The sequence below is a fragment of the Sphaerodactylus townsendi genome, linkage group LG07, assembly GCF_021028975.2.
Source record: "Sphaerodactylus townsendi isolate TG3544 linkage group LG07, MPM_Stown_v2.3, whole genome shotgun sequence".
Lineage (NCBI taxonomy): Eukaryota > Metazoa > Chordata > Lepidosauria > Squamata > Sphaerodactylidae > Sphaerodactylus > Sphaerodactylus townsendi.
The window spans coordinates 4,305,703-4,323,853 of NC_059431.1; the positions used below are offsets into that span (position 1 = coordinate 4,305,703).

The 18,151-nt window shown below is 47.9% G+C and overlaps 1 protein-coding gene across 11 annotated transcripts in view; it reads right to left on the reverse strand.

The window, feature by feature from the left end:
- CELF4 (CUGBP Elav-like family member 4) overlaps nt 1-18,151 on the reverse strand; it is a 912,878-nt gene that overhangs the window by 46,585 nt on the left and 848,142 nt on the right. For 5 of the 11 annotated variants that reach the window (XR_007245022.1, XM_048503045.1, XM_048503055.1 and 2 more), the window contains exons 10-11: nt 14,839-14,919; nt 6,953-7,096 (exon numbers count right to left, since the gene is read on the reverse strand). Coding sequence is in view for 10 of the 11 variants with exons in the window: in XM_048503045.1 (XP_048359002.1) it covers nt 6,953-7,096; nt 14,839-14,919 (225 nt within the window). In the remaining variant the exon portion in view is untranslated. Of the gene's footprint in view, nt 1-6,944; nt 7,097-14,838; nt 14,920-18,151 lie in introns of those variants that run through there. The other 6 variants (XM_048503051.1, XM_048503048.1, XM_048503052.1 and 3 more) reach the window with 2 other exon arrangements.

An 18,151-nucleotide genomic window follows, 5' to 3' on the forward strand; every position in this document is an offset into this window, starting at 1 on the left:
GAACCACTTGATTCAAGTCCAGTAGCACCTCAGTGACCAGTATGATTTTAGGGGTATAAACTTTCAAGAGTCAAAGCTTGAATCTGATGAAGGTATGTATGTATGTATGTATGTATGTATGTATGTATGTATGTATGTATGTATGTATGTATGTATGTATGTATGTATGTATGTATGTATGTATGTATGTATGTATGTATGTATGTATTTATTTATTTATTTATTTATGCTTTAGGCTTTTATACCGCCCCGTCCCCAAGGGGCTCAGGGCGGTGTACAGCATATAATAAAATACAATCATAAACCACCATAAATTAGCTAAAACCTATAAAAGCAGCGAGAGACTAACTATAATGCTAGTACTTATAAGTATGGCTGGCGCCCGGTAACCTAATATTAAATCCTTTCCCCAAGGGAGGAACGGCGAGTCCCGTCAGATAATACAAGGCCCAGATGTAGGAGCCAAGAAGGGGGGGGGGGGCACCATCAGCGGCTGGTCCCTCCAAAGGCCCGGCGGAACAACTCGGTCTTGCAGGCCCTGCGGAACTCACCGAGATCCCGCAGGGCCCGGACAGCTGGTGGGAGAGCGTTCCACCAGGCTGGGGCCAGAGCCGTAAAGGCCCTGGCCCGTGTGGAGGCCAGCCGCATCATCTGATAAAGGGAGCTTTTCCTTTATACTCCAAAATTCATACCCTGAAATTCTTGTTGGTCTCTCAGGTGCTACACGACTCAAGAGTTTCCGCAGGGCCTGCAAGACGGACCTGTTCCGCCAGGCGTTACAATCTCCTTGCCCTTCCCCCCTCACAACAAACACCCTGTGAGGTAGGTGGGGCTGAGAGAGCTCTGAGAAGCTGTGACTAGCCCAAGGTCACCCAGCTGGCGTGTGTGGGAGTGTACAGGCTAATCTGAATTCCCCAGATAAGCCTCCACAGCCCAGGCGGCAGAGCGGAGAATCAAACCCAGTTCCTCCAGATTAGATACACGAGCTCTTAACCTCCTACGCCACTGCTCTTAACCTCCTACGCCACATGATAGCCATGTTGGTCTGCAATCGATCAGCCAGCACCGTATTGGCCAACAAGATCATTTGGGTCTGAGCTTTCAAGAATCAGAGCTCTCAGACAAAGGGAATTATTACTTCAGAAAACTCATACTCCCCCCCTTCCCCCAAATCTTGTTGGTTCTTAAGGTGCTATAGGTCTTGAATCTAGTTGTCCCCAAATATTTGTGCATCCTTTTGTCATGATGGTCAAAGACATGAGGAATGCTCGATTTCTCCTGCTCTTCCAAGAAGTTTTCAGACCATGGGCCCATTACAGTTCCTGACTTGGAAGATATTGCTGATATCTAAGTTGAGGCTGTGGTCCATTTGGCAAAGCACATTTGCGGGACTGCCTCTTTTCATTCGGCACGTCCCAAATAAGATGTACAGGGGATGTCTTAAAAAGAGGCAGCTTTTGGTGTGTTTTCCAGGTAGCAAAGGCATCAGAGGGGGAAACAGGCTTTCCCGCACCTGATCATTTTGCTCTCTGGTCAGTTTCTTTCTCCACTTGTGCCCGACATTCTGTGTGCAGCTGAAGGGATTCCCCCTGCTGCCATTTGCTGGAGGTTGCCCAGGAATTTGCTGTGCAGGCTCCGACCTTGGGCACCTTTTCAGCCCTTACTGTCAGGAGGTCTTTCCTGATGTTCAGGTGGAATCTCTTTTCCTTCACCTTGAACCCATGACTCCTGGTCCTAGTCTCTGGAGCAGCAGAAAACAAGCTTGCTCCCTCACCAACATGACAACCCTTCCAATATCTAAACATGGCTATCATGTCACCTCTTCACCTTCTCTTCACCAAACGAAACATCCCCAGCTCCCTAAGTCTCTCCTCATAGGGCAGTGGTGGCAAACCTTTGGCACTCCAGATGTTATGGATGACAATTCCCATCAGCCCCTTCCAGCATGGCCAATTGGTCATGCTGGAAGGGGCTGATGGGAATTACAGTCCATAACATCTGGAGTGCCAAAGGTTCGCCACCATGGTCATAGGGCATGGATTCATAAGAACATAAGAACAAGCCAGCTGGATCAGACCAGAGTCCATCTAGTCCACCTCTCTGCTACTCGCAGTGTCCTACCAGGTGCCTTTGGGAGCTCACGTGCAGGATGTAAGAGCAATGGCCTTCTGTGGCTTTTGCTCCCGAGCACCTGGACCGTTAAGGCATTTGCAATCTCAGATCAAGGAGGATCAAGATTGGTAGCCATAGATCGACTTCTCCTCCATAAATCTATCCAAGCCCCTTTTAAAGCTATCCAGGTTAGTGGCCATCACCCCCTCCTGTGGCAGCATATTCCAAACACCAATCACACTTTGCGTGAAGAAGTGTTTCCTTTTATTAGTCCTAATTCTTCCCCCCAACATTTTCAATGGATGCCCCCTGGTTCTAGTATTGTGAGAAAGAGAGAGAAATTTCTCTCTGTCAACATTTTCTACCCCATGCATAATTTTATAGACTTCGATCATATCCCCTCTCAGACGTCTCCTCTCCAAACTAAAGAGTCCCAAACGCTGCAGCCTCTCCTCATAAGGAAGGTGCTCCAGTCCCTCAATTCCAGACCTTTGACCATTTTGGTTGCCCTCCTGTGGACCCGTTCCAGCTTGTCAATAGCCTTCTTGTCTTGTGGTGCCCAGAACTGTACACAATACTCCAGGTGAGGTCTAACCAATGCAGAATAGAGAGTTACAATTACATCCCTCGATCTAGAGTCTATATTCCTATGGATACAGCCCAGAATCACATCTTATTTTAGGCTGTGTGGAATGGACCTATGGCTGCTGTCTGAGTTTGAGTATATGTGAATCCACACTTCTGTGCTTACAAAAATATGAATTTACAAGATGCATATAAAAGTGTGGGCAATAGTATTGCCATTTGTGATGAATAAACTTCCAACTGAATCCAGAGTTTCTGAGTTTTCTGGCAGAATTCTTGTGCAGGAGGTAGAGAAACCTGGGACTTCTGGAGTTACATCCAATAAATCTTGGGAAACCCACCTTGGAAGCCCTTCCTGGCCTATTCTCTTCCCCCTCCGAGCAAACTTGCTATTGTGAAGAGAGGGCTGTTGGCAGAATAGATGGCTCATTGGAGAGTTGCCAACTCTGGCTTGGGAAATTTATAAAAAAAATGGAGGCAGAAACTGGAAAGGGTCAAGTTTGGGGACGAGTGGGAGCTTGGAGAGGATGTTACGTCACTCTATGACTACTGTTTTTCCTAGACTCTATGGTGTGAATCTGGCGTTTCCTCCAGGACAACTGATCTTGGTAGTCTGCAAATCAGTTATAATTTCAGGAATAATCTAGATCCTGTCTTGAGTTTTTTTCACCCTAGCCAGGAGAAATCAGCCTCAGTGTTTAAGAACTAAAGGCCAAGGTGGGTGGAACTTGTAGTTGACTTTACATCCTGGCTCAGTGAAGGTGTAACTCCCATGCTCAGAATGGGTTGACCCAGAAAGGGGTGGAGACTCAAAGCAGCAAGAGGCTGCAGAGCTCATGTAGTTTGGAGGAGACAAGGCTACCAGACTCGGACCTTGGTTGGTATAAGCCGTTAACACCTTGTTAAGGTAACTGCAATGTTCTTGGGAACTACTGGGAAGGTAGTTGTTTGTTTTTGCTATGTTGTAAATGTTGGAGTTTATTGTTTCAGGGTTTCTTTTTATGTTGCAATGGGTGAGAGTTCTCCTGGAAACCTTCATCATGCTGAATCCTGTTCACCAAGCCCTTGGAGTCTTCAGGAGCCAACCCACTTGCAAGAAAAAATGGACTTGGCATTACAAGACTGCAACTAGAAGGACTTGAAATGAAACCTGAACAGGACCTTGAAGTGTGATGTTAAATGTTGATGTTTGATGTTATATGTTAAGAAAGTCAACCATTTTGTTTTTAAAAATTGTTGTTGCAAACTCATTCCAAGTTCTGCCCCACAGAACCCACAAGCTGAGGTTAGAAAGGCACAGGAAATGACACGTGTATTGCATAAATGAGACTCTACAGGGGTGTCTCCAACATGCCTGTGGTGCATTCTGACACCTTTTTAGTGCCTGTCGAGGGTTTTTAGGAAGTGGGCGGGGCCAGGTAGGGGTTTTGCCCAGTAAAGCTTCTGATTGGCTCTTGGAGATTTGATTGGCAGTGCAGATTTCTTTAAAATGTTGCTTTGGCAGCATCACAAGGATCTACAGTGCGTTACTGAAATTAACCTGAGACAAACACGTTATGACTCACTTCTGGGGCAGCCATTTCGTGGCAGCCATTTTGTTGCTGTGCCCTCCATGCCCTGTCCGAATTCCAAATGTAACTGTGGGTCCAAAAAAGTTGGGAGCCCCTACTCCACAGCACGCTCAGGAACAACCAAGTCCTATGGAGGAAGGACCCTAATCTCTCAAATGTTTTCTTGAAGAGGGTGGAGGCAAAAACTAGCAGGATGGAGTTTCTGGTGGCAGCCAGGTCAACATGAGAAGTGGTTTTGGGTTCAACCAGAGGTGGGATCCAGCAGGTTCTCACAGGTTCCCGAGAGTAGGTTACTAATTATTTGTGTGTGCCGAGAGGGGGTTACTAATTGGTGATTTTACCACATGGTTTTTGCCTTAGTTACGCCCCTCCTCTCAGCAGCAGTGCACAGAACTTGAAGAAGTCTAGCAGGAGGTGCACCGGCATGCGTGGCAGCCTGCGCCTGCGTGCATTCATTTCCCGCCCAAGGACCGGCACACAGCCACAGCCCTGCCCAGGAATGCCCCGCCCCCGGAATGCCCGGCCATGCCCCTGGAACGCCCCACCCAGCCCCATTGGCGCTACGCCACAGTTTGAATCCCACCACCATGGGAACCTGTTACTAAAATTTTTGGATCCCACCACTGGGTTCAACTTACAAACAGGCAGGCATTCTTAAATCTGTTCGGTTCTGGGGAGAGAAAAGCAACTCTAGCCCTGTTAAGCCCTAATCATTTACAACTCCACAAAGGAGGGAGCTATTCAGATGGAGGGAACTCAATGCTCTCCCACAGTATTAAGGTTAAGACGTGGGCACAAGATACAGGCCCCTTCCGCACGTGCAAAATAATGCACTTTCAATCCACTTTCACAATTGTTTGCATGTGGATTTTGCTATTCTGCACGGTAAAATCCAGCTGCAAAGTGAACTGAAAGCGCATTATTCTGCATGTGCGGAAGAGGTCACAGATAATGCATTTCTGCTTCACCACCACAGCACATTCATGCTGTTTCCATGTGGTCTCAGCTCACATTTCAGACAACTGTCGAGATAATGCAGTTTGATTATGAAACGAAGCTACACTTGGCAGAGGTGGGATCCAGCAGGTTCTCGCAGGTTCCCGAGAGCAGGTTACTAATTATTTGTGTGTGCCGAGAGGGGGTTACTAATGGGTGATTTTGCCACGTGATTTTTGCCTTAGTTACACCCCTCCTCTCAGCAGTAGCACACAGAACTTGAAGCAGTCTAGCAGGAGGTGCGTAGCAGACTGTGCCTGCGTGCATTTGTCTTTGCCACAGCCCTGCCCAGGAATGCCCCACCCCTGGAATGCCCGGCCACGCCCCCGTCATGCCCCACCCAGCCCCATTGGTGCTACACCACAGTTTGAATCCCACCACCATGGGAACCTGTTACTAAAATTTTTGGATCCCACCACTGGATCCACCCATTTAGCATGTGAGTAGCCATGAAGATCCACCACTGGATCCACCCATTTAGCATGTGAGTAGCCATAATCAATTAGTGAGGGCATCTGCATTGTGGTAGCCTGGCCTTTTGATCCCTTTCATTGCTTACTATCTAGAGACATCCGTTGTCTGGGTGGTGTTCACTAGCCCTTTGATTGCTTGTTGCCCGGAGACATCCTTTGTCTGTGTTCATTAGTCACTGTCTTGATTCATGGGAACCTGTTACTAAAATTTCTGGATCCCACCACTGACACTTGGGGGTTCTGCATATATCCTTGAAGGGACTTCCCCTACAGTGATTTTGACTTAGCTTAAAGGGTGAATTTACCCAAAGGGCAGGGGAGAGCTCTCTTGTGCAAGGAGACAGGTTGGCGGGGGTGAGGGAAAAGGCCATGTGAATGTGCATTGGACTGGAGGTGGAGAAGGAGGAAGAAAATTCCCTGGTGGCTGATACATTGAGGATTAGGTGCGGAAGAGAAAAGGGCCGGGGATCCTGTTTGGGGCCGGGGAAGGGCGTGGCAGGGGGACAGCAGGAAGAAGATGAATGAAATCGGAGGAGACTCCACCCCACATAACAACAGAGCATCCATAACAGTTAACCGCAGCACAGAGCGGGAGGAGGGAAGATGGGGGAACAACCTGTCGAGAATTAAAACACTGGGATCACATGCTCACCCTCCGGCATGCACTTGTAAACCCTGTACCCCATGCCCTCCATCGCCAGCCCAGGGAACGAATTTTCGGCTTGCTTCGAATCCATGGACCCTCTGACTTACCCGCTGGCTGAGGAGCCACACCGTACCAACGGGCGGCTCTGCCCTTCCTTGTATCAGATCTGGCATGACCATCCTTTGCTCCCACTTGGCTCCCCCCCTCCACGCTTTCTCCCCATTCGGTCCCTGTCTGCAAATGCATACCAGTCCCCCCCCCCCACCTTCCAACCAGGATTTGGGATTCTGTCCCAAAATCGTCCGGATTCAGCGATCCTCATACATATTTTTTGAGTACTGGACAGTAAGAAGGGAGCAGGTGGAGGGAGGGGAGGCATCAGATGGGGGAGGGGACGAAAGAGAGATCAGTAAAAGGAAATTGGAAAAAAAAACCCAGCTAAAGTAAAACTTCCATTAAAAAAATAAAATAAAAACCAGAAGTTTGCAAAAATAAACTGAAATGGTCAAAGTAGTTTAGAGAAAGTTCCTTTCCTGGATGAATCTAATTGTTTTGTTATCTTTACCCACCAAAGCATTTACTTTGGTTTGTCGCCCGATCCACAAACACTTTCGAGGAGATGACATTACCGAATGGCAGGAACATCTGCATCAGCTCTGGGTCCCCAAACTCCTGGGGGAGATGGTAGATAAACAGGTTGCAGCCCTCTGGTCCTGCGGGATATGGAGGGGAGAGAGAGAGAGAAAGAAAAAAGAGGAAGAGTCCAATGAATGGAAGAGCAGACCGTCCGCTGACGCTCACTCAATTATTCTCCCCAGATGTTTTTTTAAAAAACCCCACACTAAGAAATCCAGATAAGCTAGAACTGAGTCAAGAAGCACCTTTGAGATCAATAGATTATCAGGATATAAACTTTCCAGACCAATTTGGGGGTAGGGGAGGGAACAGTGGCATATCTGCCAGGGGATCAATTGATCCAGGGTGCCATCCATTAGATCACGCGAGGGGTGCATAAGAACAGAAGAACAGAAGAACATAAGAACAAGCCAGCTGGATCAGACCAGAGTCCATCTAGTCCAGCTCTCTGCTACTCGCAGTGACCTACCAGGTGCCTTTGGGAGCTCACATGCAGGAGGTGAAAGCAAAGGCCTTCTGCAGCTGTTGCTCCCGAGCACCTGGACTGTTAAGGCATTTGCAGTCTCAGATCAAAGAGGATCAAGATTGGTAGCCATAAATTGACTTCTCCTCCAAAATCACTCTGAGCAGGTAGTGCCCTGGGGGCCATTTCCCTCTGGTATGCCTCTGGGAGGGAATTGGCTCTTGGAACCAGTGCGGGGATGCACTGACTCGTTTGCCCACTCTGCCGGTGTAAGTGGCACTTATACCAGTGAGAAGGGCAAACAGGGGAGTGGGCTGTGGACCCAGAGCTGCACTGGCTTAAATCTAGTCACTGGTGCAGCTGGAGGGTGGACTAGGGTCCCTTCTGCACACGCAGAATAATGTACTTTCAATCCACGTTCACAATTGTTTGCAAGTGGATTTGGGTATTCCGCACAGCTGCAAAGTACATTGAAAGTGGATTGAAAGTGCAATATGAAGCATGTGTGGAAGGGGCCTAAGAGTGTTTCTGTGGGCAGAGGGATTGTAGTGGGAGATAAGAATCTTATGTCCCGATTCAACCGAGGGGTCAGGGCAGAACTTCGGCAGAACCGGTTGTTAAAATGGTGCTTGTAAACAACCAGTTGTTAAATTATTTGAATCCCACCACCAGAACCGGTTGTTAAATTATTTGAATCCCACCACTGGGACAGGGCCTATTGTTCTAAATTTGTGAATGAATTCAAGACCAACCATCTCCCGTTGCAATCTCCCTTGAAACGTCTCTATTTGAGGATTGCCACCGAGACATCTAGAGGCCAAAGAAAAAGCTCTCTCCAAGTGACGGTTGTGGGTTTTCTAGGCTGTGTGGCTGTAGTGTGAGCCCTTTGGGAGAAGGCGGGGTAAAAATGTGAATGAATGAATGAATGAATGAATGAATGAATGAATGAATGAATGAATGAATGGATGAATGGATGGATGGATGGATGGTCTGGTAGTTTTTGCTCCTAAGGTTTCGTCTGCATATATGGCTGGCATCTTCAGAGGCATGTCACGGTAAGATATGTTTCTCTCCATGATGGTAAAATTAGCTCTCCCCTCTCCTTGATCAGGCTTGTTTTCTAAATCTTATTAATTAATTAATTAATTAATTAATTAGGCCGCCTCATCCCCGAAGGGCTCGAGGCAGCTCACAACACGGCTGTTTCAACAGCAAATCGATACAACATAAAAATAACCCATTAAAACTCAGCAGCAATTAATAATAAATAATTAAAACAGCAAGATTGTGTAACACATATACACATTTGTTTATTTTATTTTTTTTAGAGGCGCATTCACCCACATGCTCCTTTCCCTTGCAGCCTGAATCAGGACAAGAGTACGAAAAGGAAAAGCTTTCACCCTTCATTTTGCTGACAGTACAAACTGGCCCTCGGTTACCCAGTGTGGCTGTCCCTAAGGGCTGGCAATTCCTCCAAAAAATTGCAGGCCTTCGGGTAATTTATGGGTTAACGTGTGAACTGAAATGCTGCACTGAAATAACTTTCCATATGATTCCAGTTGCTGCGCAGAAGAATTTGAATCAGCCTCAAATCGGAGTCTGCATTAGACTTGAAGCCATCTTTAGGAGTGTGCAAAAAAAGAGGGTCGTGAATTCGGATCCAGGGATATTGGAGCTGAAAATGTTCAAGATTCCCCCAAATCCCTAAATTGCCATATTGGTATGGAAGGGGAGGGGCACCTGAAAAAATCTGGCTCCATTTACATCCTGTAGGAAATCTTTCCATGGCTCCAAGAGGACTCTTTTTTAATGTTAAGGCACCAAATTTGCAGCATGGCTGCTGGTGACTCTCCTTAGAAGAACCTTCAAGTTTGTTAAAGTTTGGGGCAGAGGGTTCAACTTTATGGGTTCCCATTTTCCTCCATTGTTTCCAAAGGGGGATACATAGAGGCACCCTAATTTGGGCCCCCATAAAATGATATCCCTTGATCCAAACATCACCAAACTTGGAAGTTCTTCTAAGAAGAGTCACCATCAGTGACACAGAAAATTTGGTGCCTCTCCCTTAAAAATAACAGACCCTTGGAGCCAGAGGTGGGATCCAGCAGGTTCTCACAGGTTCCCGAGAGTAGGTTACTAATTATTAGTGTGTGCCGAGAGGGGGTTACTAATTGGTGATTTTGCCACGTGATTTTTGCCTTAGTTACGCCCCTCCTCTCAGCAGTAGCCTGCAGAACTTGAAGCAGTCTAGCAGGAGGTGCACCGGCGTGTGTGGCAGCCTGCGCCTGCGTGCATTCGTTTCCCACCCAAGGACCGGTGCAGCGGCTGCGTCCTTTCCACAGCCCCGCCCAGGAATGCCCCGCCCCCATCATGCCCGGCCACGCCCCCGTCATGCCCCACCCAGCCCCATTGGTGCTACGCCACAGTTTGAATCCCACCACCATGGGAACCTGTTACTAAAATTTTTGGATCCCACCACTGCTTGGAGCCCCAGAAAGATTTCCCATAAGGTGCTATGGAGACTAAGGGGGAATTAAACTATAAAGCTTTGCAAACCCGACCCAAATGTTCCATAGCAGTTTTTCTCTTCTTTATTAAAGTATCTCTTCCTTTTCTACAGCTGTAGCTGGGAATCCCAGAACAATCCTAAATAAAAGTTGTATGTTTTCAACTTTTTGGGAATTGCGATTTGGGATTGCTGGCTACAGTTTAAACTGCCCTTTTTTCAATTTGGCTTCAGCAAATGCACTCCCTTTACTAGGTTTCTGTCGCCAGCCACACGTCAAAGTCATGCACTGGAAGATATGTCATCATGTCACTGGTGACATGGGGTCACTCTTGTATTTGGCAAAAACTCTATGCTAGATCCCATTAATGGGATGATGTCACTTCTGGTGCCCAGAGGCAGAGATGCCGACGCTTTGCCAGTGACAGAGGCCTAGGTCTCAGTTTGCTGCTGGTAAATTCACCTGCCAGCCATCTCCATGGTGCTGTGGTTGACATAGGTTGGAAGCTAAGCAGGGTCAGGACTTGGATGGGAGACCACCAAGGAAGGTTCTGCAGAGCGATACGTGGCAAACCACCTCTGCTTCTCATTTGCCTCAGCGGTCCCCGTGGTCCATATAAGTTGGAAGCTAAGCAATGTCAGGACTTGGATGGGAGATGACCAAGGGAGACTCTGCAGAGGAAGGCGATGGCAAACCAACCAACCATGCTTCTCACTTCCTTTGAAAACTCCTTGCTGTGGTCAACATCAGTTGGAAGGCAAGCAGGGTCAAGACTTAAGAACATACGAACATAAGAACTAGCCTGCTGGATCAGACCAGAGTCCATCTAGTCCAGCTCTCTGCTACTCGCAGTGGCCCACTAGGTGCCTTTGGGAGCTCACCTGCAGGAGGTGAAAGCAATGGCCTTCTGCTGCCACTGCTGCTCCTGAGCACCTGGTCTGCTAAGGCATTTGCAACCTCAGATCAAGGAGGATCAAGATTGGTAGCCAGAGATCGACTTCTCCTCCATAAATCTGTCCAAGCCATTTCTAAAGCTATCCAGGTTAGTGGCCAGGTTGGAGACCACCAAGAAAGGTTCCTCAGAGGAAGGCCATGGCAAGCCATCTCTGCTTCTGACTTGCCTTGAAAGCTCTTTGCTAGGGTGACTAGCCTGATGCCATCGAGGGTAGAAAGCTAAACATGATGTTGCCTTGCTAAGTACTTGGATGGAAGACCACCAAGGAAGTCTAGGGTAGCTACGGAGAGGCAGCCAATAGAAAACCATTTGCCTCTGCTCTGACCTGGATGGCCCAGGCTAACCCAAACTCATCAGATCTCAGGAGGAAGGAAGGAAGGAAGGAAGGAAGGAAGGAAGGAAGGAAGGAAGGAAGGAAGGAAGGAAGGAAGGAAGGAAGGAAGGAAGGAAGGAAGGAAGGAAGGAAGGAAGGAAGGAAGGAAGGAAGGAAGGAAAGGCCTCTCTTTACCCTACTGCATGTGCTATGTGGAAGTTGCCACAAAGGCCCAGGACACCAAGGGTTAAACCCATTTACTCCTTGTTGGGAGGCGGGGCAGAGGGCCACACTATGTAGAAGAGAAGGATCTTTTAATGTTCTCACTTTCTTCATCAGGGCATAATTATAGTGTCATAACACAGCAAATTACAACTTTGCCTTTCCCGTTAGAGAGAGGAGTTCACGGAGGTGCTCCCCCCCTTTTATTGGCCATTACTCATCCCCTTGGCTGGCAGGGGTAGTTCCGCCGAGTCAGGATTCTGACAGATGCCCATTTAAAGCTCATTAAAATTCCCGGGCCTCGACGTGATTGAGAGCACTTTCTCCTTCCACATTTTCTTTTTGGATTAATGGAAAATGAAGCTCTGATGAAGACTTGCTAAGCATAATTTTTCCCACGACGTTGCTAAAAGGAACGGCCAATCGGCGATTTATCACTGCCAAAGGAACTCCTAAGACCAGGGAGGCTGTGGCAGAGTTTATTCGAACTGCTGTCCCGGTTAGCAGGGCAGGGGACGGTTTCCATGCTCTTGGCTAATAAATTAATTAGCTCGCTCCTTCTCACCAGTAACCTGCTTAGCTGAGTGAATTATGGAACCATAACACTGGATGGGATCAAAAGTCCTGACCCTCTCAAAGGCCTGTGTGGTTGGCTCTCCGCTGGCCGTGTCAGGCTCCCAAGCAACGGATAGCCATGGTCTTCCATAGCATCTCCATAGCAACTCCAACCCTTTCTTTCGGAATAGTACCAGAACAGGGGCACATAGCCAAATATCTTGAACTATTAACTGAACCCCAACAGAGATGGATTATTACAGTGGTGGCGAACCTATGGCACGGGTGCCAGAGGTGGCACTCAGAGTCCTTTCTGTGGGCACACGCAAACAGAGTCCCCCCCCCCCACATCTAGGCTGGCCTGGGCCGCTAGGCTCGATTATTAGCATTAAACCTAAGACCTGGTTTTGGGGAAGCAGTGTAGGTAACCTTGTTGAGTACTGATTTTCATGCGAAGAACTAAGGTGTGATCCTTTACCTGGGAGTAAGCTCGGTTGCTGCCAATGGGCTTGCTTCTGAGTAAAGCCTCCTAGGGTCGTGATTCACCAGTTGGAAGAGTTGCACGGTTGCTTCAAAGCAAAGCCACCGACGACCACCAAGCTTACTCCATAGTAACACATGGCCGGAGCCAACCGTTTTTTCTAAACTAAAACCTCAGTATTCAGGTTAAATTGCTGTGTTGGCACTTTGCGATAAATAAGTGGGTTTTGGGTTGCAATTTGGGCACTCGGTCTCGAAAAGGTTCACCATCACTGGATTATTCCAAGGGCCAGATGCAATACTTTTCCATCGGCCATTACAAAGGGTCGCTACCTATCTATCCCTCTCCAGGATCGGGTCTGTCCACACTGTAAGAACCAAGTGGAGACTCTTGCTCACATTATACTTGACTGTCCGAGGTATGTGGGTATTAGGAATTTCTCTCCTGGGCGGGTCTTAGACAAATCTGAAAGAGACTCTGACAACTCTGTTGTGGAGCTTTTGTTAAATAACACAGAGGCCGTGCTCTTGGAAAAAGGAGCAAAATTTCTTTTACAAGTGACAGAACTTTCTAAGTAACGTCCAATGCTAGATACAGTTTATCTGTCTGTGTTTTGAATGTACTTTTGATTTGTACTTCAGAAATGTCTGTAACGCTCTGGAGCCTATTTTAGTATGTCTAAGAAAGGTTGTTGTATTGTATTGTATTGTATTGAACAATGAAGTTCCATGCGAGTCATGCAAATGAGTTGGGGGGACACAGAGAACAACGGTCCCCCATCAGATCTAAGAACCGAATGAAACCCTGTTACGATTTCAAACCTACTTGATCTTTGAGGACAGCACAAAGGGAAGGGTAGTAGATATGGATTCCAAATTGAGAAGAAGAAGTAGAAGTTGAGGAGGAGGAAGAGGAGTAGTGGTTTGGATTCATACCCCACCTTTCTTTCCCGTAAGGAGACTCAAGGTGGCTTACCAATTCCTTCCCCTTCCTCTCCCCACAACAGACACCTTGGGAGGTAGGTGGGGCTGAGAGAGTCCTGAATCAGACTCTTCTGCCGTCAAGGTCAATATTGTCTGCTCAGCTGGCAGCGGCTCCCCATGATCTCAGACTGAGACCTTTCACATCCCCTGTTGCCTGGCCCTTTTGAACTGGAGATGTGTAGGATTGAACCTGGGACCTTTCGCATGCCAAGCAGATGCTTTCCCCCTGAACAACAGCCCCTTCCCCACATAGCCCCTTCCCCACATAGCCTTTTGACGGATGGGTTTAAGGCTTGTGGACACCCTCTTCCTTCTCACCTTCCATTATTTTTGGTCTTCCTTTCCCTCTCTTTCCAGACTCTACCCACTGCGATTATCTCTGCCCATGCTTATTGTCATGGAATGATGCTATCGCTACAGTAAAGGGAAGTCACATATGACTGTGAAAAGCATCTTTGCCTTTTGATCTCCTGGAGGGAGGACTGGAAACTATGCAGAGGTGCTAGGATGAAACTTCAAAGGCCTAAGTTACCTCATGGCCTGAACACAGTTTTCCTGAGAGGGGAAAAACAAAGGTTTTGGAATTCCATCTTGAGACGTGGTCAGAGAAGCATCTCTGGGCCATGGGTTCCCGGAATGGGGACAAAGAACCAAAAGGAATGTAACCAGTTGAGCAATCTCTTACTGCATTTATGTTTTATTTCTTTGATTTCTGTTTTTCAATAAAAATCGTTGAGACCTCAGCTGGTTGGAGTTATTGGAGAAAAGAACCCAGGTCTTTACTGAAACAAGCATGGCTCTCCCAGGCTTGCTTTCATGATACTTATTTTCTCTGGCATGGCATCAGAACATAAGAACATAAGAATGAGCCTGATGGATCAGGCCAGATTCCATCTAGTCCAGCACTCTGCTACTCGCAGTGGCCCACCAGGTGCCTTTGGGAGCTCACATGCAGGATGTGAAAGCAATGGCCTTCTGCGGCTGTTGCTCCCGAGCACCTGGTCTGCTAAGGCATTTGCAATCTCAGATCAAAGAGGATCAAGATTGGTAGCCATACATCGACTTCTCCTCCATAAATCTGTCCTTTTTTAAAGCTATCCAGGTTAGTGGCCACCACCACCTCCCGTGGCAGCACATTCCAAACACCAATCACACGTTGCGTGAAGAAGTGTTTCCTTTTATTAGTCCCAATTCTTCCCCCCAGCATTTTCAATGAATGCCCCCTGGTTCTAGTCTTTGCCCAGAACTAAAGCATTTCCAGGTCAGTAACCCAGTTTTCCTGGGGCTAATGGGAAGACCCCCCAACCAGCAGTCAAAGCAAGACCCCGAGGACTCACCTTCTCTCTGTTGTTGCGGGATCATGGGAGGCGGCTGTGGAAAGGCTTGGCTAATCTGGCCATACGCAGCAGGGTAAGCAGCTATAGGAGAAAACAGGGAGAAACAAGAAAGGGGAACAGCGTTTCAGTATCGCTGCATCGCCTGGCTTCTCGCCCAAGCAAGAAGAAACCTCTTTAGACTAAAAAGGGGGCACTTCAAAATATTGACCCAGAAGAGCTTTTGGAAAATAGGATTTCATTTTTATTTATTTCATTTTACTTATACCCAGAGGTGGGATCCAGCAGGTTCTCACAGGTTCCCGAGAGTAGGTTACTCATTATTTGTGTGTGCCGAGAGGGGATTACTAATTGGTGATTTTGCCACGTGATTTTTGCCTTAGTTACGCCCCTCCTCTCATCAGTAGCGCGCAGAACTTGAAGCAGTCTAGCAGGAGGTGCGCCGGCGTGCATGGCAGCCTGCACCTGCGTGCATTTGTTTCCCGCCCAAGGACCAGCACAGCGGCTGCGTCCTTGCCACAGCCCCGCCCAGGAATGCCCCGCCCCGGAATGCCCGGTCACGCCCCTGTCGTGCCCCGCCCAGCCCCATTGGCTTTACGCCACAGTTTGAATCCCCCACCATGGGAACCTGATACTAAAATTTTTGGATCCCACCACTGCTTATACCCCACCCCCTCCTGGCCTCAGCTGGGCTTCGGGTGGCTTACACACATAGCTTAAAATTCCATAGCCCTGTGTTTCAATACATGTAACTTTGAACAGGATAGTAACTTTGAATGGGATAGGTCATTTCAGTGCACTCCTCTGCAGAGTTACTCCCACCTAAGCCCACTGATTTAATTGGTCTTAGACTGAAGTAAGAGATGTCAGCCTCCAGGTGGGACCTAGGGATCCTTAGAAAGCACAGCTGATCTCCAGACCACAGGAGAATCTGAGAGAACTTGATTGTGAAGCGTTGTCTGAGTTAATTGGGCGTTTGAAAGACGGACCCGCTGGCAACTCTGTGCAAGTGGGGTTGGGGGGCACATAGCTCAACGCTTGCCCTGGGGGCTATCTTTAGACAATACACCCCTGATTGGGAACTCTACGTACACTATCCTATCTTCTGGAATGCTACAGATGCAGAATCTGAATGAAGGATGACAGAAGGAAGCACAAATGGGTTCCAGGTGGGAGACCTCTGGTCTTTCATTGAGCTCTGCAGGCCTTTCAGAAGCAGTAGTGTAACTCCAAGGGGGCAGGGTGGGGGCGTGACGCACCAGGAGTACCCCCCCGTGGTGGTGTGGCAAGGGCATTCTGGGGGCATTGCGGGGCGGGGGCAGGCGGGGGCATGGCAGGGGCGCAGTGTGCACATGTGCCCTGTGCACAGTTCCCCCTCGCTCCACCCCGGTTCAGAAGGCAGCAAGAAATTCAAATCTATGGACTAATCTATGGAATTTTGAGTAACCTCCCCAAAGGTGGTACTTCAGGCTGGTGGACAGACGCTTTAAGACACACCCCAAACTAGATCCAAAATGAGCTCTTCCCACCAACACCCAAAAGCAATCAAACAAGAAGAAAGGGATCATGAGCATCACAATGAGTTGATTAATATCTCACTCGTTACTCAACCATGAAATTTCTCAAGAGTAGAAGGGCAGCCAGAACAAGCAAATGGAGGCTTTGGTGGAGGCCTGAAATTAAATCTTTAGCCCCAGGTTGACAGTGGTTGTTCCATGGCAGGAGCCAGCGACTGCTATTGTTACCACTGGAAGTTAATAACTCAGTGTGTATAGCCCTGTCATCAGGGGCGTACCGCCCCAGGTGGACATAAGGGGGCAAATGTCTCTGGGCTGAAGCCATTTAGTCACGTGGGGGGCGGAAAATTGCTCCCCACACTGACTTCAAGATCTAATGCAAAAATAATTGTTTGGTCGTGGTGGGGGAGAGCAGCGGGGGGGGGGGGGGGGGCGGCGGAGTTAGGGTTAGAAAACTCAGATTTTACACCTGGCTACATTTTCCCTAGATACGCCTCTGCCTGTCACAGAACTGTACTGTGTCTAAAAGCTTCGGGTTGTGTGTGTGTGTGGGGGGGGGGTGAATGTTGTTTGAAAAAAATACATTCCTGAGGGATCTTGACTACTGTGGCTTGTATCGCCTCTAGCCTGGCCATGATCTCCTACGCAAAAGAGGTGTTCGGTTAACCAAGGCTTGTGAAATGACCAACCAGCCTCCATTAAGCATCTTCCCTTGGGATCACTTCAGGAAAGATCCCTTCCCTCACAGATGGATCTTTTAGGATAGCTCCCCAGGAAAGAATTCTCCTTTACAAAGCAGCCTGCCCTCTTCTTTTTTCTCATTGGATAGTTGTATTTGGGCGACTTGGTCTAGAATTATCCCTCCCTAGCTGTTGAAAAGCTCAAACGTCCCTGGCAAAGATTTGTCTTGAAATTTGTTGAGCTTTTCACAACCCCGGTCCATATGAATAAATCCCTCTGTGTTGTCCCGGCTCTTTTTCTTCCCCAGTCCCTGGATTACTTTGGTGTAAATGGGAAGCTGTGTAATTTCTCTGCCTCCTGCCATGGAATGACACCCTCAAGATTTGGAATTAAGAGCGAGGCTCTGCAATGCTCACCGAGAAATAAAATTCTTTATCAAAGTAATCCCGTTGTGTCACGAGAAAAAAAAATCGAATTCTGAGGAATGTATAAATAAATGTCAATCATGTATGTATGTGCTGCTTCTCAGCCAAAGCTATCTTGGTTCCCTCACAGACAAACTAGACCTGACGGCATCCGTGTGGTGGCCATGGGGACGCTGCCACCATCTTAATTAGTTAATTATAATTAATTTATTCATGTTAATAAATAAATTAATTAATTAAACCATTTATATCCCACCTTTACTTGTGGTTCAAGGCGGATTGACATGATTTTATTTAAAAATGCTGCCGTGTTGGGCTGAGGCACTGTTGTCCCCCAACTGGACTGTAGTCCCAATTGATTGGGACGTCGATTTATAGCAGTGATGGCAAACCTATGGCACGGGTGCCAGAGGTGGCACTCAGAGCCCTTTTTGTGGGCACACGCAAACAGAGTTCATCGGGGGGGGGGCAGAAAATCACCCCACCACACACACATCTAGGCTAGTCTGGGCACAATCCTTTACCTGGGAGTAAGCTCGGTTGCTGGCAATAGGGCTTGCTTCTGAGTAAACCCTCCTAGGGTCGTGATCCACCCATTCAAAGTGTTGCACGGTTGCTTCACCAAGCTTACTCCCGAGTAACGTGCGCCTCGGAGCCAACCATTTTTTCTAAACTAAAACCTCAGTATTCAGG